The sequence below is a fragment of the Benincasa hispida genome, chromosome 3 (assembly GCF_009727055.1).
Source record: "Benincasa hispida cultivar B227 chromosome 3, ASM972705v1, whole genome shotgun sequence".
Taxonomy (NCBI): Eukaryota; Viridiplantae; Streptophyta; class Magnoliopsida; order Cucurbitales; family Cucurbitaceae; genus Benincasa; species Benincasa hispida.
In genome coordinates, this window is record NC_052351.1 from 26,956,858 (window position 1) to 26,983,135 (window position 26,278).

Sequence of the window (26,278 nt, forward strand, 5' to 3'; positions counted from 1 at the left end):
AATATAAATAATATGTGTTTCATTTTTTCTAAAAAAACGTAAAATATTTATTCTTTAGTTTTTTTATTTTATAAAGTTTTCATGATTATCTATCAATGTGAAATTGAATCCTCGACATTTTAAATCTTGTATTATTTATTTATTTCTCTTGTGACTTCTTTTTCTTAGGGTGTGTTTGATTTTACTTTTCAAGTGTTTAATTTTGAAAATAAGACATTTCAAAAAAAAAATTTGAAGTGTTTGACAATCACTCAAGATAGATTTTGAAACACTTTCAAGGTGTATTTTAAACATTTTTTTTTCCAAAAGAAATAAAATAAAAATGACAATATTTCTCTAATAAATCCAAACAAGCTCTTACTCTCTTTCATATTTACCCTAAAAAAATCAATTTAGATCCTTTTAACTTTTTTTTTTTCAAATGTTTATACAACTTAACTTTATTAATTGTATTAATTAAAAGATCAAATTTTTGTAAGTGAATCAATTTAGATATTTTGTTAGCTATTTATGACTCTTTTATCTTGATTCCATTTAAAATATAAGCAAAAAGCCACCAAAAATAAATTTTTTATCCTCTCAATATTTTACCAAAGTAATAAGAAAAATCATCACGTGCTTCTTCTTAAAGAGGTAGAGGAGGATTAGAAAATAAAACCTATTCATAGAACATAATTCCAACTTCTTTTTTATAATATACTAAGTTAATTCCCGCATTTAAACAACCCTATATATGTATTAAAAAAAAGAATCTAAATTGATTTGTTTATATATGAAAATTCATAATTTAGTAGATATTCACATAATTATTAATTTTGAGTTGTACTTGAAATTTACAAATACAACTTTAAATTTGAAAGGTATGAAAAATTATTTATTAGTTTGATATGATACGTTATTTTGTATTCCCCCATTTGGATTTTCATCATCATTGATTCCTCTTCATCGATGTTCTGATTAATTTTACTGTCGTTTTATGCATGCATGCAATACACTCCACGTGCCCCATTTCATATTAATTATATTCCTTTACTGCGTTGGAAATATTAATTCTCAACTCCAAGAAGTTCTCTTTTTAATCCTTTCTTGGCATGCAATACTAATAATTCGGTCTTTTGAGTTGGTATTTCAATAAAATTGTATGCCTTATTTTTATTTAGTATATGTAATAAAATATTACGATCCTATAAATGTTGTTAGTGGGAACCATCAACATCAATCTCTCATGTCCCCTCAACAAATAAAAATAAAAGAAACATAACCCCTTATCAATTGGGTACCACTAACAACATTTATAAGATCATTAGATTCTAAAACTTATGTCCAATTCCAATTATCAAGAAACTCTATTAAATGAAACCACCCTAAAATTTTAATGGGATATATATTCAAAATATATACTATAATTTATCTCTCTAATATATATTCAACGTAACATTAATAGTCACGTATATATTGTAGCAACCTTCACTAACATTTTTAATTACATTACAAATTTAGCCTCTATACGTTGTGGTTTATGTTGATTTGGTTTCTAAACTTTTAAAATTATAAATTTAGTTCCTAAACTTTGATATTTTTAAAAAATCATGGATTACTAGAACACAAAATTAAAAGTTCGAAGTTATATTAGATGTGAAATTCAAACTTATATGAAATAGATCGATATAAAAAAAAAACTAAAATTATTAAGAAACCATGACTAAACTTATAATTTATAATTTAATCTTCAATTTATTAGTAAAGAACAACAATATTGCTAACATTAAATAGAGAAGAAAATTTTAATTTATATCCTTGAACTTTAGAGGTTATATTGATTAAATTAATAAATTAATAACCATACCAATTTACATTTTTCATTACATTTCATAATTTCATTTGATAATGATTAGTGTAGGACTTATAATTGCATCAACTAAACACTTAAAATTTCATAATTAAATATAATTTTTAAAAAGGATGAAAATGGATTGAATTGATAAAGATGTACTCAGTAGATTTCTAAAAATTGAGAACAAAATTTCGATACATCTACATATATCGTACCGACAAAATAAAAAAAAAAAAATGGATAGTACAAAATGTAATTCATATGTAGAAGAAGATCGCCACGTAAGCTGCAGATAATGTGGCACTTTTTATGGTATGTGGCGTTTAATCATAGTTTGTTCTCTCCTAGTCTTATAAAGCAAAGCGAATAGAGAGAGAGAGAGAGAGAGAGAGAGAGAATCTCTTTTTTCTGGGTACAGAAGAGAGCACATCATCAATCTCAAGACGATCTGATTATATATCTTTCCATTTTTTTTTCTTTTTTTCTTTCTTTTTTATTTTTCTAAATTTGAAAAAAATTAAAATAAAAATTAAAAAAACAGAAGGAAGAGTTGGTTGGTGGGGTCCGGGTTTTCAGAGGGGGAGTTTGGTCGGGGTTGGCTATGATGATTCATGATTTAGTGTATGGGATTGGGGGGTTTTCTTCACAGTTTTTTAAGCTCTGTTTTTTTTTGTTTTTAATAATTTTCCATTACTTTCAGTTGTAATTATATATGTTTCCAACGCTTTTCCTTTTTTCGAGTTTGTATCTTTGACTCAGAATCTATTTTTGCACACACCCACAAAGCTAAATATTACGACACCAAAATCACTGTCCTTTGCTTTGATCATTGCTTCAGTATCTCAAGTATCGCATCTCTTCTTCCCTTCATTACTTCTCATCATATTCACCCTATCAACAAAACCACGTGATAAAAGCCCCCCATTTTCATTTTCTTTCTTTCCCTATCTTTCGTGTTCTCCAAGCACATTCATATGCAAACCAACCTCATTTTCATTTTCCCTAATTCATTGTAGCCTTGTAGCAGCCACAACACAGACATCAACGGAGGAAATCTTAGTATTTTAGTTTGACTCACATTTTCCATCTCGTGATTGGAGAATGGACAAAATCCATTGGAGACTGTTCCATGCCCTTTCACTTTTGACCTACCAATTGCTTAATCCCACTATTTGAATATTAGTTAATTAACCATCACATTTTTCGATAACACTCAACTTAATGAAATGTCACACGAGATCAAAAATTAAATTATGTCAACTGATTAAGACGTTAGCAGTCTTTTATGGATCGATGGATGGAATGAACTTTTGAATTTAGACTAGGACGATAGTGATTATTGAATGGAATAGAAGAATGGAAGGAAGAATACAAATAGAATAGAACATTAAAAACAGAGTAAAAAGTGAATTGGGGAGAATGAGTGAAAACAACATAAAATAAAATATAAAAAAAAAAAATGTGACATAACAGAAGAGAAGACCAAGGATTGTACTCAAAAGAATCACTCACACAAGGCTTTATTCGAACCCTACAACCACATTGACTGAATCAAACTGACAAGACCAGACAATTAAGACATCGTTTTCATTATCGTCTCTTTCTCTCTCTGGAACATGAATGTGGGGCCGACCTTGTCTTTGAATTAAAACAAAGTACTCCGTATATTCTTCATTCCGACAACGTGGACTCCTTTTATTTTTATTTTTTATTTTTGCTCAATTGGCTTTCCTCTTCCTCCCTTATAAATTCCCCTCCCACATTCTCCCATTTCTTCATTAGTTTCTACTCACTCCTCTGTTTCTTCCCTCATTTCATTTTCCTCCCCTTCAACAAAAACCAAACCCCCACAACCCCAAAAGAGCACCCTTTGCTCTGTTTTTTACCACACACAAAAAAAAAAAAAAAATGATGCAACGCTGTGGCAGTTACCAATGTTACTCTGCTGGAGAATGTTCTTGTGGGGGATTTTACGGGCAGCAGGGCAGTTACTTCTCTATGCCCACTTACAACAATTACTACGAAACCGAACATTATTCTTTCGAATCTTCTTCTCCGGTCGATTGTACACTCTCTCTCGGTACGCCATCAACTCGTATGACGGAGTACGATGAGAAACGCCGTGAAGAACAACACCCTGCTTCTAATTTCACCTGGGATTTACCTCGTACCAAACATCCTCATTCCTCTAAAACCACCCGCCGTGGCGCTAATAGTGGCGCCGATAAATCTAATGCCAATGCTGATCAAATGTTCGCCCGCCACTGTGCTAATTGCGACACCACCACTACCCCTCTCTGGCGCAACGGCCCTAGCGGCCCTAAGGTAAATGAAATTTTACCCTTTCCAAAATTTTTGCTCTGTTCTTCTCCAAAATTAATCAATATTGATGGATTACGGTAAATTTATATTACAGTCGTTATGCAATGCGTGTGGGATTAGATACAAGAAGGAAGAAAGAAAAGCAGCAAGTTCAGGGCAACCAGCGAATGCAATAATGTATAGGAACGAAGCGAGTTCATGGCTTCAGCATCATACTCACAGCCAAAGAACGCCCAGATTCGCACACGGGATCACCAATGAACTCAATCCCAGCGTTGCCTTTCTTTCATGGAGTCTCAATGACACAGAGCAACCTCAGCTTTACTATGATTTCACAAGTTGAAATTACCATCCCACAAGAAAAAGGGGAAAAAAAGTTTTTTTTTTTTTTTTTTGGTTCTCTGCCAAGATAGCCAATCGGACGATGTGGGGGAGTTTTTCTTTTTCTTTTTTCTTTTTTCTTTTAATTTGTTATTAAGTATTTACTTTTTTTTTTTTTTTTTTTTTTTTTAATACTCGGGAGAGAAAAAAAAAAAAGAGAAAAGAGAAAGAAAGGGCACCATTATAATGTTGTTGAGGATTTTTAAAAAGATGGTGAGACGGTTTTATGGAATACTGTCTCCTCCAAAGATCCACCATGATCAAATTTTCTTTCTTTTTTTTTTTTTTTTTTCTTTTACCCTTTCAGAATTTTTTGGCTGCTATTTATTATTTTTCCATTATACGTCAATGTTTGTGAAAATCGAAATATTAAAATTATATAAATATATAAATATATATTTGTCATCTCTTTTTCTCTCTCTTACTTTCTCTTTCTTCATTCCCAGTGGAATAGTACAGTTAAATTTGCTTCTCGTCTTCCTTGCATGTTTTCTTCTTCATTAAGAGTGTTCATATTTAATATTAATATTTTTTCAGTTTAAATCTTTGTGGACTTGTCCATTATTGGGCTGTGCAGGTGGGCCCATGCTGGATTTGGAATATTGGCAATTCAATACATACATATATTAAAGCAGCTGTTATATATTGTTTTTTGTTGAGGTAAAATGCAAGCACGATGTCTGTGACCAATTGAGAAATATTGAAAACGAACAAAAACAAATTGTCGGTTATAGTATAAATTTTTATGTGTGTTTTTTTTTTTTTTTTTTTTTCGTATTTTGAATAATTTCGTGGAATAATTGCCTAACCCTATAACATAGGATAGGGGGAAAAGTTGTGGGGTTTTGTAGTATAGATGACTCCAAAACTCTCCATTCCAAAATTCTTGTCACGAAGTATGACGATGTCAAATGTTGTTTGGTAGGTAGTTGAATAGGAAGATGAATCCTTTATTTTTTTTCATGTTGAATGTTGTCTATTCACTGTATGTGAGATCATGAGAATGTTGTAAGTTGATAGAAATTATATATATAGGCTGTATCTCTAAGGATAGTGGCACAACCAATCATCATTGTAAAAGTGAATCAATTGACCATTGCCCAATCAATGTTTACAACTGTTGAGAAAAAGGGAGAAAAACAAAACAAAATAAGCTTGATTTTGGTGGGAATACGTGTACACAGTGCAATTCTCACACCAACTGGAAAAGGAAAAAATACTTCCATTTAAGGAAACGAATATTGACCGTCTATAATTTCTTACAAGATACTAGTTCTTAATCATTTTGCTAAGTCATTGGTTATCCAAAATATGGATTAAAACTGGACGCTTAAAATAAGTTTTAAAGGCTTAGGGTTTATTTCTCTATCAAAAATTGATAGTAAAATTTTGTTCTATTTATAAATATTTTGATTCATTTTTTTATATTCGAAAACAACCCTATTTTCAAGTCAATTTTTTGTCCGTGGTCTAGTTATGTAAATGGAGAAGTCCAATCACATATAACATGAAAAGAAACCGTAGTAAAATATTTTTAGATTTAATACTAATGGAAGAAAATTTTTAATGATTTGTTTGTATTTTATTACTGTTAAAGTCTTTATTAATAATGTCATTAATGAATTTTCTTCCTAAATTTCGACCATACATCTACTCTATCCCTTTACCAACTTTCATTATAGCATGTCACCTATAAATATATATATATATATATATATTGTGTTTGAACTCAATAATTGAGGAGTAGCCTACCAAGCTACTTGAGTTAATGCCCAAAATGAGCGTAATTTTACTAGCATCAAGTATGAATTATCAACCTTAAATTAGAGGTTTGATCCTCCATCTGCATATTGTTTTCTTCCTTTTTTTAAAAAAACATGAATTGGGTGGAATTGGTTAAAATATTAAAGGACTATTGGGGCAAGGAGTTAGGTTATTATAGTCATAGGCTATTATTATAATTGGGTTATAATAGTTTGTGTTTGGGGTTTAAATTATTTTAGTTTAGATTATAACTGTTGGCTTTTTTGTCCTTAATCCCAAATTAATTAACTAATGTTTTGATGATATGATTTTTATTTACTAATAATTTTAGTGTTTGGATGAGTCCATTATGTAGAACTCGAATTTACGGATCAAACACAATTCGAATCACTGAAATTGAAGCTCAAACGAAGAAGATAAAGCCTAAATAAGAAGGGAAAAATACTCGTGTCATTGATGTGGCAGCCAAATTAATCAAATTTGACCAAATTATAAGATGATATGTAGAGCATAGAAGGAGTAACACATGATGCACTTTTGATTTTTGGATTTTTTTAAAACAATAATGAATTTAAAAAGAAAATAAATTTAATATTATTTTATGTTTGTGTCAATTGCTAGTTTTGGACACATGATGAACGCTTGCTTTTGTTGGTTTTTTATTTTATTATTTATTTATTTATTTATTTTTGTGTCTAAAGGCTAGTTGTTTCAAAAAGATAAAATCTTCATCATTGATTTTTCTTTTTGATCAAGATCTAAAGGCCTAAATTTAATTTGGTTTTCTCCTCTTTCCACTCTTTTTAAACTCACATTCTTCTCTAAAATTAAACAACAAATTTCATAATTTTCAATCCTCTCCAAGAACACAAAGCCCCTGTTGCTCACAAAGCCCCTGTTGCTCTCTTCAAGCTTCAATATTCTTTTTTTCACCTTTTTCTTGAGAGATACTTTATGTTATAAGGATTGATTTGTTGTGTACTACAACTTGTAAATCCACTATATTGAGAGAGATGTAAGTGTGCTCTTTAGTTTTTTCAAACTTTTGTAAGGGTTGTTCTTGATCTCCGAAAAAGAGTTGTTGTAACGGTTTGATTCTCAACTGTGGAAAAGATTAGATTTGTTCTTGTTGGGTCTTATGTCCTAAAACTCGTGGTCTGTAAATAACGGAACTTTTTCTGAAAGTTCGATAAGGTGTTATTGAATAGATATTTTGCTTATTAGAAATCCAAAAAACCTAAAAGTCCCTTGACTATTGGATGAGTACTAAAAACTTTACGTGGAGACATAAAAGTGGATCAGGTTCGAGCAAATAGTCAAAATGATCTATAGTATATGAATAAGATTGGGTACCTTATTCTGGTAACATTATTGGATGCGGCCTGCTCTGTAGTTGTTACAAAGAGTTGTAAAGTGCTACAAACGAAATGATCCTAATTCGTTCATGTTTAGACATGAAGAGTGGGGGTGTCCTTGTGCAAAAGGGTTTGTACAAGATCGGACCACGAAATCAATCACTCTTACTTTATAACGTTGTTTACTATTTAAGACTGACTATTTCAAAGCGCTGACATAGGTAACTTGACCTTAATCCGGAGCTAACAATGAACTCTTGTTTATTTGGGATTATTCTTAGATTTGTATAGGTGAGGGTTGGTTCAACAGTGCCAGCTCAATAACCTCCCATTTCAAGAGTAAGACCGGATAGATAGTTGGGGACATAGAGAGCAAGATGGAATTCACTCCTACCCGCTTTTAGAAATAGTAGAGAGGTTGTTCCCTTAAGTATTGATTCTGGGTCTTGAATAAGGAGCCCCGTCCTCTCATTGGCCTGAGAGGGACTCGGTTTTGTTGATTGGATCACAAAACAATTGTTCATTAAGGGATCAGTGGGACTTAAGAAACAAGATGTGATTTCAGGGGTAAAACAGAGATTCGACCCAGCTGTTATTACGAACAACCTGTGAAGGGTTGACTTACTAATCATGGTTATATCGAGTGGACATAATAGATCTACAATGAAGGGAGTTCAATTATGCGCTTGAGTGGAGTGACCCCCATTAGTTAACGAATGGGGGTTAGTTTGGTCTAATGAGTTTAACCGATTAATCTCGGATCGTTGGAGCCCATGATCTGTAGGTCCATAAAATCCCCCTACTAGCTCAGAAATGGATTAGCTCTAGAGTAGCATGATAAGTTAATTTGAATTGTTCAAATTAGAATCAAGCAGAATTAGAGAATTTATATTTAAATATGATTTAAATATATGAAGATGGATTTGTGTAAAATTAATTTAATATTGGATATTAAATTAATTAGAATTATTTAAATTGTTTACATAATTATTTATTAATTTTATTAGAAAATTAATTTGTAAAATTAATAAATTTTTATTTTTAAAATCAAATTTAGATTTTGGAAATAGAAAAACACAAAATGGAAACATGGGATTTTCCATTTTCATCTTCAAGTAGCTCACACTAAACCCACCATCTTCAAGCTTCAATTACTCCAAGTATGAGCTACATCTCATGCAGTCATTCTCTTGCATGATGGTCTGCAATATATTGAAGAGATTGAGTGAATTTGAGGTAATGCAATCATAAGAATTCTGCTGAAAATTCGGGTTGAAGAAGGAGTTCTTCATGGGGTTGCTCTGTGAGTATTTTTCAAGTTCCCTAGATTCCATCTTATTTTGAGTTCCACAACTCAATCTAGAGCACCAAAAGAATAGTAGGGAAGATCTTGTAGTGGTCTGCACAAAGATTTGGAGAGGTTTTGTAGCTGGAAATCAAGATTTCAAGAGTTCTTCAAAGATATGTCTTGAAACCCATTAATTTATGCTATAGCATGCATTCGTTTCTACCAAAATTAATGAATTAGAGTACTTATCGATCCTCGTCGCTTCCACTACATGTTGGTACAATCCAAAAATTGGTATCGGAGAATCATATACGCATTCAATTCTGTTTAATTTTAGTATGGTGGGTGTTTTATATGAGTCATATGAAACTGCTGCACTAATATGGTTTTCTGAGTTTTGGCTTTTAATTTCTCTTTGATTTCTCATTTAAATTTGTAATTGGCTCTTGTTTAATGAGCTTATATATATTCCGAAGAGTCTGTAATTTATTTGGAGTCATTAGAGTTGAAATTAAGCTGTAAATTGAATAATCAAACGAAGAGGCCTAGTTTCAGTTCCAGTTTTTCAGCCTCTATTCATATCGTCGTTGAGGTTTAGAGCTAGACAATCATTTAGTTCATGTATTAGACGATGTGAAGAAAAGCTAGACGATCGTGTAGCTTTAGGCATTGATCGTTGAAGTGTTGTGCGCTAGACGATCGTGTACTTGCGAGAGCTAAATGATGAGTTGAATTGCTATGCAATGGCACTACATGATCGTGTAGCTTTGTGATGCATTGTGGATATGATGAAATAATGGTGTATATTGTGATGGTGATGTATGCGTTGTGCATGCAAGTTTTTCTAGCAAAATCCAAGTATAAATCTTTCTAGGTTGCCTGGTAAGCCCAAGGTCGAACACAGAGACAGTATGCGACAGTGATTTTAGATTCCTTTGCGGTGACAAATAAAACAATGAGTTGGTTAGTATGTTTGTCTAAGGTATAGATTCTATGTGGCAGAATTGAGAAAAGATTTAAGAACAACGAAAGTTACAATGAGTATGCGGGGGAACTAGTTGATAAGGGATTTTGCTAGTGCTTCTTGAGATTCCGTTCAAGCTATGCAATCATGCTACACACACACAACAACAATTCATCTTCTAATGCAAAAGACATAGCTCCTATTTCTAGGACGCATGCGATGTATACGATGATGTCGATAGGACTTATTTTTAAGTCTCTATTCTTGTCTATGCGATGATAAATGATGCACACATATACAAGGTGACCGCATACTATCTTATCCTATCTCTAGGATGCATGCGATGCGTTAATAGCAAACATAACTTATTCCTAAGTTTCTATCTCTTGCTTATGTGGTTCTAATATGACTCTCCCAAGCCTAGGTTCTAATCTGTCTTTTCCAAGCCTAGATTTTATCCTTAGAGCACCCTCCCGAGCATCTCTAAAGAACGAATGACACATACATAATACAAGATGATCGCATAAAGTGAAGATGTCATGTTATGCTAGCTAAGTGCTTCTCAACCCATTTGACAGTTTAGTTACTCATGCGTAATGTAAAGAGAGTGAACAGATGTAGAGATACAAATTCCATTTTATAAATAATATCGGAATATAGAATGACAATGGAAAATAGGGATAGAGAGCATGGTAGCAATGTCTTGCTTCCCAAGTCTTTTACACTATGTTTTTCTCTACTCTCCCAAAAGAATATTCTTGCTTCCGTAAGAGTCGGCCCTCTCTCCGTTCTCAACACTTCCCAGCACTCTTCCGAGCTAACCAGGACGATCTTTCGACGTCTTCTCTCTTCAATCGCCTCCGCCTTCTAAGTATAAAAATTACAGACTAAGGCTATCTATGTATATGGCGAAGAAAGAATTCCAACATTCTGAACAGCTGAACCCCTTTAATGAAGGTGGCCTTTGGTATTTATAGAGCTTCAAGGTGAAGAGCTTTTCTCTCAAATCATTGCACTGATGGATGTCATCAAATTCTTTGTCTGATGTGCCGATTAATTATCACCAAAAAATTGAGTGTACTTGCTACAGTGTGTTGTTGACGGCTTGTCAACTAAATTTCGGATTCGACCGTCATCAGCTTTCTTCCCATCGTGATTTATTAATCTTTCACCTTGATGTGCCGTCTCTATGCGGCCACCTTCTTGAGTAGATCTTTGCGAACGCATACGATCGCATAGCCTTGCGGTCACAATCGTTTAATGCGCTTGGACGCTAAATTCCTTGGATCGCAATTTTTCCTTGCGCCAACGCATTTTCCTGCACAAAATTACGTAATTTAGCTGCTTTAATGCGATGGATGCATGCAATCGCAATGTTCCAACTTAATGCTTTTGGACACGATTTTACATATTTTTACCATCACAATCTACATTATTTTATATCTTTGCGTTGTAATAACGTGCATTTCTGCCCGTTATCACTTCGCGAGGGAACACAAAGCGATGCGTCGAGGTGCTATGCGATAGCACTACACGATCACTTACCTTTGTGTGCGTGCTAAACGATCAAGTTGGGGCACTAGAGGATGGCACTATGCGATAGAAGGCAGACACTACACGATCGTGTAGCTTGGTCAGGCGCCATGCTTTGGTGCTACATGATCACAGCAAACACTAAACGATCAGGCAAATGCATGACGATGGTTGTCATTGCTAAACCATCTACCTTAGCGAGATTTTGAGCATGGAGCGAGAGCAGCCGGTTCAACTGGTTCTCTTGAGGTCTGGTTCGATTCAGCCTCAAATGGTTTTTGGTTGATCCGGTTCAAGCAGTTTGGAGTGATTAGACGGTTTCGAAACTATTTTTGTAATAATTAGGTTTTTGTTTGCTTGTTTTTGTCAAAACTAAAATCATATCAGTCTGTATTTAATTACTTATGCATTGGATGTATGTTATAATTAAATAAATCTTGTATGTACATATAGTATGCCATTTAGATTTAAAATCCCACCTTATGAAGCATACTACTTGCATTGAAAGTATGTTATAAGTTGTTATAATATATAGTATGCATGTTAGGGTTTCTTGTATTTAATATAAGTGTTATATTAAATATTGAATGCCTTTATGTATGTTGTGGATGTTTAACATGTCTAAAGTTTTATAAGCTGTTATAAAATTGGGTTAGACATTTAAAATCCATAACAAAGAACAGTTGCATGCTCACGTAGGTTAACCACTTGTTTTAATAGTTAAAATAGGTCGTTAAACTTATAAGACTAGGGTTACAAACTCAATCGGTGTATATAATCCTGTCGAAGGTTGAGGGTATTTAAGTTGACGGTCTACGGAACACCTCCTACCTGGGGATTATAACCGAATTATTGAGTGTTGGTAATTGATTTTATGAGCATAAGTGAGTCATGTGAGGTAATAAAACGGTTTATCACCTAGATATCGTAGGTTTAAATCCATTTATAAGTGTTATACTTGGATAGACCACATAGACTTGGGGTTGTTTTTATTAGCTAGAAAAGAACCTAATTATAAATTTACCTTCGTTAAATAGAACACTTCAGTGGTAGTCCAATAACTTTTATATGATAAAGTTATTAGAAAACGTCAGTGGGAGATTAATAACATATACAATACGTTATTTTTAGCTCTCACGTCCCTAAGTGTTCACAATCTGGATTTAAGCGATACTTCATATCACTTTGAAAGTGACCTCCATTCGGAAATTATTTTTTAGCTTAAATTTAGATTTTGGTGAATAAGGGGAAGTTGTCCAAATAGAAATCAAGTGTATGATTTCAACTTCCACGTCTCCACATAGTTCACACCGTGAGATTCATATGATGCTTCATGTCACCCTGGAAGTGACCTCCATTCGGAAAGCGGATGTATGAGTCAATAACAAGGTAAACGAGAGAAGTAGTTCATAGTAAGTAGGTGAAGGAAATGTGTCAACATATGTTGCAGTCTCTTCTGTTAGTTTGGACCATGAGATTCCTATGTTGCGCCTACTCGTTAGCTTTAATCGGCCCTTTGCTCGTCATTTAACAACGGTTATCCCCACGGAGGGTTGTAACATAGGATTCAGAACAACTCAAACTCCAGATATGGATAAGATTTCTTAGGTCTATTCCCAACCTTGACTGTCCACTACGGTAGCATAGTTCGGGTCGACTTCTGACGTCTGAAAACGGAAGGTTACACTTACAGAATTATTAAGTGTTAATAATTTCTGACCCAAAGCAATACCTAAATGATTATCGGAATATGAGTTATTCTGAAGATAGTATTTAGTCAAGAATGTCTTGTTGTTGTATTGTTGCAAAAGAATAATCTTGGTTACATTCTGACCGAAAGTGATACCTAAATGACTATCAGAATATGAGTTATTCTGGAGACAGTATTTAGTCAAGAATGTCTTGTTATTGTATCGTTGCAAAAGAATAATCTTGGGTACATTATTAAAATTGTTAAAACTTGATTGGATTTTAAAGCAATTCACTTATAGAATTTGTTTATAATTTCAAAATGACAAGTTCAATAATACAATTGTTGGCATCGGATAAACTCATCGGAGATAATTATGTGACTTGAAAATCCAATTTGAACACGATACTTGTGATAGACGATTTGCGGTTTGTCTTAACAGAGGATTGTCTTCCCATTCTTAGCTCTAACACAACCCGAACTGTTCGGGATGTGTATGATAGATGGGTCAAGGCAAATGATAAAGCCTATACTTATATCCTCGCCAGCCTATCTGATGTTTTGGCAAAGAAACATGAGGATATGAGTATTGCCAAAGAGATTATGAAATCTCTGCAAGGAATGTTTGGACAACCTCCTTCACCCTGAGGCATGATGCCATCAAGTACGTTTACAACAGCCGTATGAGAGAGAGGACCTCTGTTCATGAACATATCTTGTACATGATGCTCCATTTTAATGTGGTAGAATTAAACAGTGTTGTCATGGACGAGAGAAGTCAAGTTGGTTTTATTCTGAATCTCTTCCGAAGAGTTTTCTGAAATTCTGTACGAATGCATTGATGAATAAAATTGAATACAGCTTGACTACTCTACTGAATAAGCTATAGGCTTACCAGACAATGTTGATAATAAAGGGTTTGGGATTAGAAGTAAATGTTACTATTGCTGAGAAGAGAGGAACGTCCTCCAAGCCTGATGTGAAGAAGGCAAAGGGAAAGGGAAAAAGAAACCTGCTGGAAAGAAAGGCAAGGATAATGTAGCAGAAAAAGGGAAGTGTTTCCACTGCAACGGAGAAGGGCACTGGAAGAGAAACTGCCATCAATATCTTGCCGAACAGAGAGCAGAGAAAGGTAAATAGGCAAACTAGTTCCTGGGGACCGCTTACTCAGCTTGACCAGTGGAAGAAGTTACTGCTTGATTTTACTACTTTTGTAAATCTTGTAAAGAATAAATGGTATATATTTTTGTTGTGAATAAAATGTTCATTTTCAGAAAATTATGTTTGTTCTAATCCGTTCATGTTGGGACATGAGGAGTGGGGTGTCCTTGTGCAAAACGGTTTGTACAAGATTGGACCACGAAATCAGTCACTCTTACTTTATAATGTTGTTTAGACTGACTATTTGAAAGCGATGACCTAGATAACTTGACCTTAATCCTGAGCTAACTATGAACTTATATTTATTTGGGATTATCCTTATATTTGCATAGGTGAGGGTTGGCTTAGTAGCGCCGGCCCAATAATGTCACACCCCGCCCCAAATCACCCTCTTAGCCTAGGAAAGGGTGTGACTACAACAGTTATAAACCCTGTGGCTGACACTTACTGCCTACTAACTGTTGCGGAATAACTCTGATACCAATATAAAACTCATATACAGCGAAATATCTTTAGGCCAAAATTTATTAATTCAGAAACATAACATATTTAGAGTCATTACAACACTAGATTCACAAGTCCTAAAACCCAAAAACTCTAGTCCCTATATGAACAACCGTAACATGTGTATAATATTAACAGTAACCAACTAAACAGACGGGTTACAAATCTCTTTATCCTTTAGTGGCAGAGCAGATGTAGAGCTATCTTTAGAGGATTTGACCGCTACCTGTGGGGGGGGGAGGGGGGGGGGGGGGGAGGAAGAAAACATTTGAAAATGGGGTGAGCTTGCGCCTAGTGAGTGACTTAAGAAAGATAATTGATTCTCATGCAAAATCTCAATAAAGAGTTTAACTGGAATATAAGCTTCTACAGTACTTGTACTGCAGTATAAAACATTTTTCCAAGCATAAAACATATAAAGTTGTTTTAATCATAAAAACAGTAAAACTATTTCTCAGTTAGAATAACCCTTACTGTGGATAAAACAATCCCAACACCAACTGCTAGTCAAGAGAGAACCTTTTTTGCTCAATCTCTGACACTAACCTCTGTTTCAATACTTTGAAAACTTATGCTCGCATTCTGGCGACCACTCAAACTTCGCATCTTTTCTGGTCAGGTTTGTCAATGGTAGAGCTATCTTAGAAAAACCCTCCACGAATCTCCTATAATAACCTGCTAAGCCCAGAAAACTGCGTACTTCAGTTACATTCAGGGGTCGTTCCCAATTAACTATTGCTTCTATCTTTTGGGAATCAACGTTAACTCCGTCAGTTGAAACTATATGCCCAAGGAATACGACTTGATTTAACCAAAAATCACACTTACTAAATTTGGCATATAACTTCTTTTCCCTTAGAATCTGTAACACCATCCTCAGATGTTCTTTGTGCTTCTCTACACTACTAGAATACACTAGTATATCATCTATGAAAACTATCAAAAACTGATCTAGATAATGATGAAATATCCTATTCATCAAGTCCATAAATACCGCAGGAGCATTTGTCAATCCAAACGGCATTACTAGGAACTCATAATGTCCATACCTAGTTCTGAATGCAGTCTTTGGAACATCAGTGTCTTTCACCTTCAACTGGTGATAACCCGATTTCAAATCTATCTTAGAGAACATCGTGGCTCCCTTTAACTGATCGAAGAGATCATCTATACGAGGTAATAGGTACTTATTCTTAATGGTCACCTTATTCAACTGTCTATAGTCTATACATAATCTAAGAGTACCGTCTTTCTTCTTAACAAACAAGACTGACGCTCCCCAAGGCGACACAGTGGATCTAATGTACCCCTTATCTACAAGTTCCTGTAACTGAACTTTTAACTCTTTCAGTACCGTTGATGCCATCCTATATGGTGCCTGAGATATAGGTGTTGTACCCAGAACCAACTCAATAGTAAACTCTATTTCCCTGTCAGGTGGTAAGCCTAGTAACTCTTCAGGGAACACATGTAAGAATTCTTGTACCACAGGTACATCCTCAGGTCTCAGTTTCTTATCCTGTGAAACTGCTACATAGGCTAAATAGGCTTCACATCCTTTACTCAACAATTTCCTAGCCTTTACTGTTGATATTAAGCTTCCTGGAAGTATTCTTTTACTTCCTACCAGGGTTATTTCTTTTTCACCTGGTTTCCTAAACACTATTTCTCTCTTAAAACAATCCATAGTGGCATAGTGTTTACTTAGGAAATCCATACCTAAGATAACATCAAACTCTAGTAATTCTAATGGAATCAAGTCAACCCATAAACTCTGATTTCCAAGAATGACTTCACAATTCTTGTAATACTCATGTACAACTAGAGTATCTCCTACAGGCGTAGAGATAAACAAATCCTCATTCATACGCTCAGGCACTCTATCTATATGTAACATGCTAGATATGAATGAGTGCGTAGCACCAGGATCAAATAATGCATAAGCGGATTGATTACATAAAGTTATCGTACCAGTTTACGACATCCGGAGCCTCTTCCGCTTCCTGGTGTCTCATTTAGCGTATACTCTACCCTGCTGCTGCTGCTATTGGGGTCATCCAGCTACCCCTTTCTTCTTAGCTACACCGGATCCCTCACCTCTAGTTCTGATCGATCTAGGTTGGGTAACTCCCCTTTGCTCACTCTGTGCTCCATGACCTAGTTGAGGATAATTTCTCTTGAAATGTCCCGCTTGTCCGCACTGGAAACACACATTTCTATTACCATAACATACTCCTGTATGAGATCTACCACAGTTTTCACAAAGTGATTTCCTCCCTGTACTAGCTATTGACTCGCTAGCACGACCTGATACTGATCTATCACTCGGTCCAACTGCAGATCTTGACCTTTTTCGACCTGAACTTTGCTGGTTCGTGCCTCAAAAACTCTTTATACCTAACTGTCCAGAGAACGGGGGTCTAAATCTCTTATTTCTCGTTTCTTCAGGCATTCTAAACTGTCCCTCACCTGACTGGAGTACATCTTCCCTTGCTACACTATGCTCTACTCGGATAGCGGTCTCAATTAACTGAGTGAAATTCACCCAATTGGATGTAGAGGTAACGGGTGTACGTATCTTTCTTCTTAGGCCATTTTCAAATCTCCTACACCTCTCATTTTCTTCCCGATGATCGGAAGGGTATACTGAGATAACTCAGTAAATCTTTGTTCATACTCAGCAACCGTCATCACTCCCTGAGTTAGCCTCAGGAATTCCTCCCTCTTTTCTTCTTTAAAAGAACTAGGGTAGTATTTATCCTCAAATACTTGTCTGAACTCAGACCAAGTCATAGTTTCCGAACTATTCCTTCTGGCTTCTATCACTTTCCACCATTTCTTAGCCCCTTTCTGCAACAAGAATGCCGCTAACTCGACCTTACGGTCCTCAGGGTATCTCATAACTTTAAAACATTTCTCAATCAAATCCAACCAGATTTCAGCATCTACTGGATCTATAGCTCCATCGAACGTCGTGGCTTCTAAAGCTTTCAGACTCTCGACACTGAATTTATTTTCTGAATCGATCCTACACTTGTCGCTAATCTTTGAGTGATTCTATCAAATACTCGTTCCTCCATCTGGAGTTCTACATCTACCCTTGGTGTACTCGACTCGTTTGCAGAAGTTGCTTCCTTCTCTACTGAGTCTCTAACTCTTTTCCCCTTCAGATCTGGGTCCTGTCTAACTTCAGGACCTCCGCTGGTAGGGTCAACATTCCTCTACTCAGTCTATTTGCTCTGCTTGCCACTTCTCCTCAACATATTTGCCTAATTATTAGGCACACATGTTAGGGACTTATCTATGGGACATAATCTAATGCATGAACTCTCTCTTTCACCCAATAGCTTATGCTTTAATACTAAACTAGCTTCAACCTTTCCCAAGTTTATGTATACCTTTTCTCTAATACCAAGCTGTCACACCCCGCCCCAGATCACCCTCTTAGCCTAGGAAAGAGTGTACAGCAGTTATCAACCCTGTGGCTGACACTTACTGCCTACTAACTGTTGTGGAATAACTCTGATACCAATATAAAACTCATATACAACGGAATATCTTTAGGCCAAAATTTATTAATTCAGAAACATAACATATTTAGAGTCATTACAACACTAGATTCACAATTCCCAAAACCCAAAAACCCTAGTCCCTATATGAACAATAGTAACATGTGTACAATATTAACAGTAACCACTTAAACAGACAGGTTACAAATCTTTTTATCCTTTAGTGGCAGAGCAGAAACAGAGCTATCTTCAGAGGATTTGACCGCTACCTTTGAAAACATTTGAAAACGGGGTGAGCTTGCGCCCAGTGAGTGACTTAAGAAAGATAATTGATTCTCATGCAAAATCTCAATAAAGAGTTTAACTGAAATATAAGCTTCTATAGTACTTGTACTGCAGTATAAATAGTTTTTAAATAAAACAATAAAACTATTTCTCAGTTAAGAATAGCCCTTACTATGGATAAAACAATCCCAACACCAACTGCTAGTCAAGAGAGAACCCTTTTGCTCAATCTCTGACTCTACCTACGTGCACGTGGCCATACTAAGTACCGTCATACCTTAGGTACTTCTGTTCAGATAACTTCCCAAACGTTCTTCAGTATCTGGTTGGTTTGGTACCTTCTTAAACGTCCTTCAGTAACAATAGATACCTTCTCAAAGTCCTTCGATATCTAGTTGAGCGGATACCTTCTCAAATTTTTTTCGGTATCGTGTTTTAAGTAAAACTAGTCATAAATGACTTTCTCTCTTTAAAGCATGTAAAGTATAACACATAAAAACATGGATTTAAAGGTACTAATGCATGCTGAGTATATTTAACACATATAAATTGCTTTTCAACAATTTCTCACACATGCATGCGTAAAAAACATAACTCATGGTTTGCTTGGAAATCACTTTGTAAAACTAGCTGGCATGAGAATAATCTTCTTTAAAACATGCTTTCTATAACACGCTTTAATCAAAAATTTTAAGCAAATGTTTTAGTCAAAACTTTTTAGCCACTCACCTTGACTACTTAGGAGCTTTTCACTCTAGTAGCTCCCTTTTCTACCTCGGGCTCCCTTTTCATCCCTAGAATCCAGATTCAACTTATAGCTTTGATTACTCATAGTTATGAACCTTATTTTGAGATGCTTCTTTCTACAAACATGTTCTAAAATGTCTCAAGAAGATTACCCTACAATTTGAGCTCATAACTCCTCGTGGTTTGGCTGGAATTACAGAATCTTCAAGACTGGACCAAGCTTATCCTACAGCCTGACCCTTTTGTCTTCTTCTCAGTTTCCAGCCCGATCCCTTCGAGATTTTCTTTCGACAGCCCTACCTTGAAAACTAGACTTTCAGAGGTTTCAGTTGGCTTTGGAATCACTCCAAACGAACTAGTAAATTGGGAGAACTTCTCATCCCAAGTTGATGCGTTCTCTTCAGACCTCACTATCCAAGTTGAGATTAATAATATTCACCCCATCGATGGTTGCCATATTGCTCTATAATAACAGAATGTGTTTGATGCGTGAACTATTTTAGTTTGAAAAGGAAATAATAAACATAGTAGAAATTTTTTTAAAAAAAATGATAAAGGTAAAATAGTCTAAAATATAGCAAATAATAAATACGATAGCAAATGAGGTTTTGATATAGTGTGAACTATAGCTAATTAAGGAGTACAAAATAGTATTTACTGTAACAAGATGTGGTTATTATAATCTTGGGATATTCTTTGTCCCAAATATCTATGTAGATTTGATCCTTATTTAAATAACTTAAATCTATCAACTTTGAAACAATATTCTTTTATCGAAAATTTACACATTTATGGATTAATATCATTTTCCTCTCTCTTCCTCCCATCTGTTTTAAAAAATCTCGCTAAAAAAAAAAAAAAAAAAAAGAAAAAAGAAAATTAACAATTTGGAATCCTAATCAAATTTATAATTTTGATTCAAATATAATTTACAAGTTGGTCATGTTTAAATCCTAAGATAAGTTAATAAATTTTGAATTTGATCCAATTTGAATCAAATTTAACTTGGAGTAATCAAAATTTCATTCCAAATCAAACTCCACGAGTCTATCTAATAATTATCTAATAGTTCAATTCGCAATCTAAATCAAAATTTGAATAGAATCTAATATTTATTTCTATTAAATTTAGAAATATTTTAAATTAAACTTAGTCCTAAATACTTTAAGAAAATGTAACTTTCAAATTCAAGTCTTCTGAAGTTAATATCAAATTAAAAAAATTTGTTACATTTATAAATTCTAAATCAGATTTTGTTGAATGCTCCTTTGTTCACATCAAGAGAATTTGAATTCTTTTGCACAAGAAGCTGCAACAAGAGCAAGACGGTATAAGTTGTCTGGGTTTTGGTTTTGTAATTTTTTTTCATGATGTACCTAAAATTTACCTTTGAGGTTTAATAAAATGATTTTTTTCTTAAAAAAAAAAAAAAAAATTGAAGGGACAATAAATAGTGTAGGACAATTTTTGTATAATTCATAATAAGGAAGAAAAAATACGAAAACAAAAATTAAAAAACAAAACAAAAAAAAACCAATATAATTACAAGTACTCCAAGTTAAACTTTTGTACTTATAACTTACAACCTAACACAAATTAATTAACTCTCATACTGAACCGTTATAAATTTAAAAATTCAACTTATAACCCCCAAACATCAATTTGGGAAGCTCTAAGTAAATTATTGTTCCAATGAAATTCTGTTGAGATTCATCTATTCCATGAACAAAATTCATCTACTGGTTGGAATCCTCCTTTGTTGAATATGTGGAAGCTAAACATTAATGTTGCTTGGAGTCGACCAATGACTTAGAGTGGGTGTTTCGAATACATTTGAGTCGTGTTCCCTTGGTTGGTTAGTGCAATGTGGTTAAGATTCTAGAAGCGTGAGCAATTTGTGATGACCTTTGTAATGTTACTTCACTCAATATTCATCATATTCTACTTGAGCTCAATCGTCTATAGGTGGTAAATTCAATTAATGACATCTTAGTGGATCTTAGAAAATTCTCTTTTTTTTCATTTAAGAGGTGGTATCAGTTGCACATGAGACAATTGGTGTTTCCTTCTCTCATGTTTACAATGAGTTGATACATTCGACTTTAGAAGAACAAGCATTACCCTTCTTCAAACCTCTTGCCTTGAGTGGTTTAATTTTATTAAAGGTGATAATAGGTTTGGTTTTCTCGATTTTAAGGCCAACCGAAATTCAAACTATTGTTTTTATAAAATAGAGAATCAAATCGATGTCCAATAAATGACAAAATTAATGATTTGGATTTTGATTGGATTGGTTTGGTTTTTGGTTTTGAACCCAATTGATCATTTTCCTTATTTATTTGTTTTTTTTTTTTTCAATTTTTTGTTTTGAATGGGTTATTTTTGTTTATCTCAAATTAAAATTTGGCATACTCATTTTTGTAGATTGAAATTAAGTATTTTGGTTTCTTTTCTTCTAGATAATAATAATAATGGGATGTTTTCTAAATAGTAAATATACACTTACACCCTAATAAGAAAACTACTAAAGCAAAACTAATAATATAATCCATCATTCATCTAATGAAATAAAATACCAATAGTATATTGTCCATCAAAGGTGATGAAAGATGGTTTTTTTGACCGACTTAAATTATAATTATTACTTGGAAATCCAATCGTTGCTGACGGAGGAGACGATCTCATCTCGGCCAATCACAACGACACATCTGTACTTCATTCCTCCTTAATCAAGGATTCTAAACCTAGCTTTTCCTCACAAATCATTCTCCGCCGCCCATGGCCAAAAGAATCCGCCGGAAGTTCCTCGTACAGTCCGATTCTCGAATCGACGCCGATCCTCTCCCTCCGTCGTCTTCCTCTAAGATCCCATTCCCATCCACTAAAGTACGGAAGATTTCCTCCAAACAAGAACCAGCCAAACCACAAATTTCAACTTCCGGCGGAAATGACCCGACCCGAGCATTCCAGAACCTGGCCAGTCCCCTCAAATCGTTATCGTCTTCGGATGAAATTTTTACAGCTATCGATCATCTACGTCGTTCAGATCCTCTCCTGATAAGTATATTAGAATCATGCGAATCCCCCAATTTCAAATCCAATCCACCGTTTCTAGCACTAACGAAGAGCATCCTCTACCAACAACTCGCTACGAAGGCCGCCGAATCGATCTACAATCGCTTCGCCTCGCTATGCGGCGGCGAGGTGTCGGTACTGCCGGACATCGTGCTCGGACTCTCGCCGCAACAGCTACGAGTAATCGGAGTATCGGGGAGAAAAGCAAGTTACCTCCATGACCTAGCGACCAAATTCATAGAGGGGAATTTATCAAATTCAATGATTCTGGAGATGGACGACGAGACTCTGTTGGAGGCATTGACGGCAGTGAAAGGAATCGGGATGTGGTCGGTGCATATGTTCATGATATTTACTCTGCACCGGCCGGATGTGCTGCCGGTGGGGGATTTGGGGGTGAGAAAAGGGGTTCAGAGGTTGTACGGATTGAAGGAATTGCCGAAGCCGGCGGAGATGGAGAAACTGTGTGAGAAATGGAAGCCTTACAGGTCGATGGGGGCTTGGTATATGTGGAGGCTAATGGAAGTGAAGGGATAGCTTTGTAATGTGAACTTTTAATCTCTGATTGTGAGGGTTAGATTTTGGATTAATTTGTGTTTGTGTAATTTTAAGAACTCAACTCTAAACAAAGTGTTTTCAGTTCTTGGATCATTGTTGCTTCTCATCTTGCCATTCTTGAACTAAAAGTTAAGAGTTTGAGTTGCCTTTTCTCCTTTATCCTCTCCCATATGTACATATTCAATCTACTTTTTTTTTTTTTTAATCATTTTGTTTTTTAAAATTAAGTCTATAGACATTATTCCTACAAATAAGTTTAATTTTCAAAAACAAAAATTGATTTACCAAATGGGGTCTTAGATTTCTAAATTACTTTTTCTCTTTACATTTAAAGATACCAAGAACATACATGAAAGACGTAGTGCCTAGACTTAATAATCAAGGTATTTAAGTGTATTAGTTCACCAAGTTCCAACCATTTTTGTTGTTTCCCCCAATTATGGATTTGTATGAAACAAAACATTTTATTACTTAGATTTTTGTTTGTTTATTTTGTTAAAATGCCTTCTAAATTTGTCATGCTTTTGTCTTTACTTGAATTTTATATCTCAATTAGTTACTCCTAAATTTTAGCTCTCAATCAGCATTTATATTTTAAGGTACTCTAATCATATAGTAAATTGAATTTAATACTAAAATATAATAAATTAAATTAAATTTGTGTATCTTTTGGTTTTTGAGTCGTTGGCCCAAGCAAGAGTGTTCAACAAATGAGGCCCCTATAAAGTAGGTATAAAAGACAATAGGCCCATCAAAGTTGGAAGTAAAGTGGAGGCGGCCCAATAAAGAATACCCAAAAAATAGAGATTCCTGATGGGCCAGAAATGAGCCCACAACGAAGTACCCCAAAAGATTCCTCATGTGATGGGCCCAGAACAGTCCACTAGAGCGTCGGCTGGGATTCCATTGAATGTTAATTTGACACGTGTAGTAATTAGTGGTTCGCGCATAACGAATTTTGTCGGGATCACAGAGAAAGTGGAAAGAGAGAGAGAGAAGGGCTCCCGACAGCTACGTACCAATCCGACAATGAAAATGCCTAAAATAAGGAATTACCAACCAAAAAAGAAAAGATACACATCAATTTATATCTCTAAACTTTAAATTGTATCATTTATTTATGTAATCGAGTCAAATCTTCAATAATCATAATTTTCAACATGATAAACTAAGTCATGATCGACAAAATTAGTTTTATGATTGATTAAAATGGACCCTTTAATAGATCCATAAATATAGAGATCATGAACTTCGTTTGTTATATGAATTAAAACCATACCTTAATAAAGTATCAAATATATACTTCATTGTGTAATATATATATATATATATATAATTATGTCAATATAAATTAATCTCATAAAATTTACTTAAGTGTATCATTTTATATTCTTAATTAGGGTTTTAAAATTTGTAATGCATCGATAAAATTCTGCACACATGTAAAATTGATGTTTAGATGATTTTCAAATGTAGTTATAACGAATGCCTTACAGAATTTAATTAATTGATACAATTATAAAATTCAAACAATCATTTTCTAATCGGATTTAAAAGAAAGTATGAATTGATACACCAATAAAAATATTAGTGAAGAAATTTAAATTGATATAATTTGTAATTAATAAAATGTATGATTAAAAGAAAACATAAAAGACAACAATGATAATGTGGAATTATGGATTAGTTGGTTGACTAAAAGTGTGTGTGTGTGTGTTTGTGGAGCTTCCACTGTCTTCATACATAGCAAACTCCTTTGTTTCCAACAAGATTCCATCTTTCTCTTTATCCCAACAAAAAACAACCATCTAATCCATTGCTTTTCCATAATCAAACGGTTCCATTTTTCATTCCAATCATCATTTCAATTATATTCTCAATGTATTTCTTCGACTAACGATAAAATATAATTGTTGATGAAAATTTAAATTTTAAAAGAAAAAGAAAAAAAATCTTTGATTGAGAATCCCACATTACTTAATTTTGAAAGAGAAGCTTTATTCTTACTCTCATCTTGGGTTATAGATTTGGTCTTTGAGGGATATCCATGTTTTAGAGGGAGTAAGGAGATATATGCAAATGTGACATTGCGTGTGTGATTATTTTTTAAAGAAAATAGAAAAAATTATTATTATTATTATTATTTTACTTTTTATTTTTATTTAATTCTTCATTCAACAGCTCCACGTGTCGCGAGCACAGAGCATTGGTCAAGTTTCCGCACGTCTGCATATTCAATGGCTCAACATGTTTTTCACAACTACACATCCAGTGGCCGTGCGTTCTTTGCGTCGACTTCTGTTGGCCCATGAGGCCAATAAAAGATGCAAGTCTTTTGGCATTTAGACACAACTCAATTCTCCATATTCTCTCTCACCCCCTTTCTTTCTTCTGTTATCTTTTTTCGAGTTAGTAAGTCTGAAGGGTGTGAGTTTTTGATTGGTCACGATGCTACTCTAATCAAGACAGTATTATCTAATTTGGGTTGTTTTATCTTGGGGACGACGTGATAATTCTGTAGAACTACATGCACATTTTGGCAGAGCCGCAAAACAACTTAAAAAGAGCGAGATCTGCAACTCAGCTTGTAACAAGTTTCTGTTTTGTAGGTTACATTTACTTAACGACTGTAATTCGTGACTATTCGCTGCCATCAAATCCTGTTCGTCGGAGGGTAGAAGATTTCAACAATTTTAAGATGATCCATCTGCCGCTACGATTATGGCTCTTTCAAATCAGAACTAAATTATGACCTCCGACCTCAACCGTCCATTCCAATTCGAAGAAGCAAACTTCAAACGATGGAAGCAGAAGATGTTGTTTTTTCTTATAGTCAAGAAGGTTTTCAACGTTTGCACTATGAAGAAGCCAACTGTCTCAAAAGAAGATCCTATTGAACAACAAATCAAAGAAACTATTAATTGAGAAGAAAAAGTTTTTCTATGTAAAAATTTCATATTAAATGGTTTGACTAATGATCTATATGATTACTATAGCTTAATGAAGATAACAAAGGAAGTTTATGGCGCCCTGCAGAAGAAGTACGATATCGAGGAGGCTGGATCAAAAAAGCATGTCGTCAGATGTTACTTTAAGTTCCAGATAACGGATGACAAATTTGGGGAGACCCAGTCCCACGAGCTGCAGAAGATAGCCCACGAAATAATAAGTGAAGGTATACCCCTGAACGAGCAATTCCAAAGTCCTGTTATTATTGACAAGCTGCTCCCTTATGGAACTATTTTAAAAACACCTTGAGGCACAAGACCAAGAAGCTTTCCTTGGAGAGTCTAATTACCCGCCTGAGA

General features: G+C 34.5%; 2 protein-coding genes across 2 annotated transcripts; both read left to right on the forward strand.

Annotated features, from left to right (window-relative positions):
- The first annotated feature begins 3,606 nt into the window (after positions 1-3,606).
- On the forward strand, positions 3,607-4,942 carry LOC120074327 (GATA transcription factor 18). The gene is made up of 2 exons (XM_039027416.1): positions 3,607-4,159; positions 4,251-4,942. Exons 1-2 carry the CDS (start codon positions 3,743-3,745, stop codon positions 4,497-4,499), a joined length of 666 nt encoding a protein of 221 aa, XP_038883344.1. The 5' UTR covers positions 3,607-3,742; the 3' UTR covers positions 4,500-4,942.
- Positions 4,943-21,806: 16,864 nt separating this feature from the next.
- LOC120072656 (DNA-3-methyladenine glycosylase 1-like) lies at positions 21,807-23,114 on the forward strand. Its single transcript, XM_039025089.1, has one exon. The coding sequence runs from the start codon at positions 22,116-22,118 to the stop codon at positions 22,947-22,949; it is 834 nt and encodes a 277-aa protein (XP_038881017.1). The 5' UTR covers positions 21,807-22,115; the 3' UTR covers positions 22,950-23,114.
- The last annotated feature ends 3,164 nt before the right edge of the window (positions 23,115-26,278 follow it).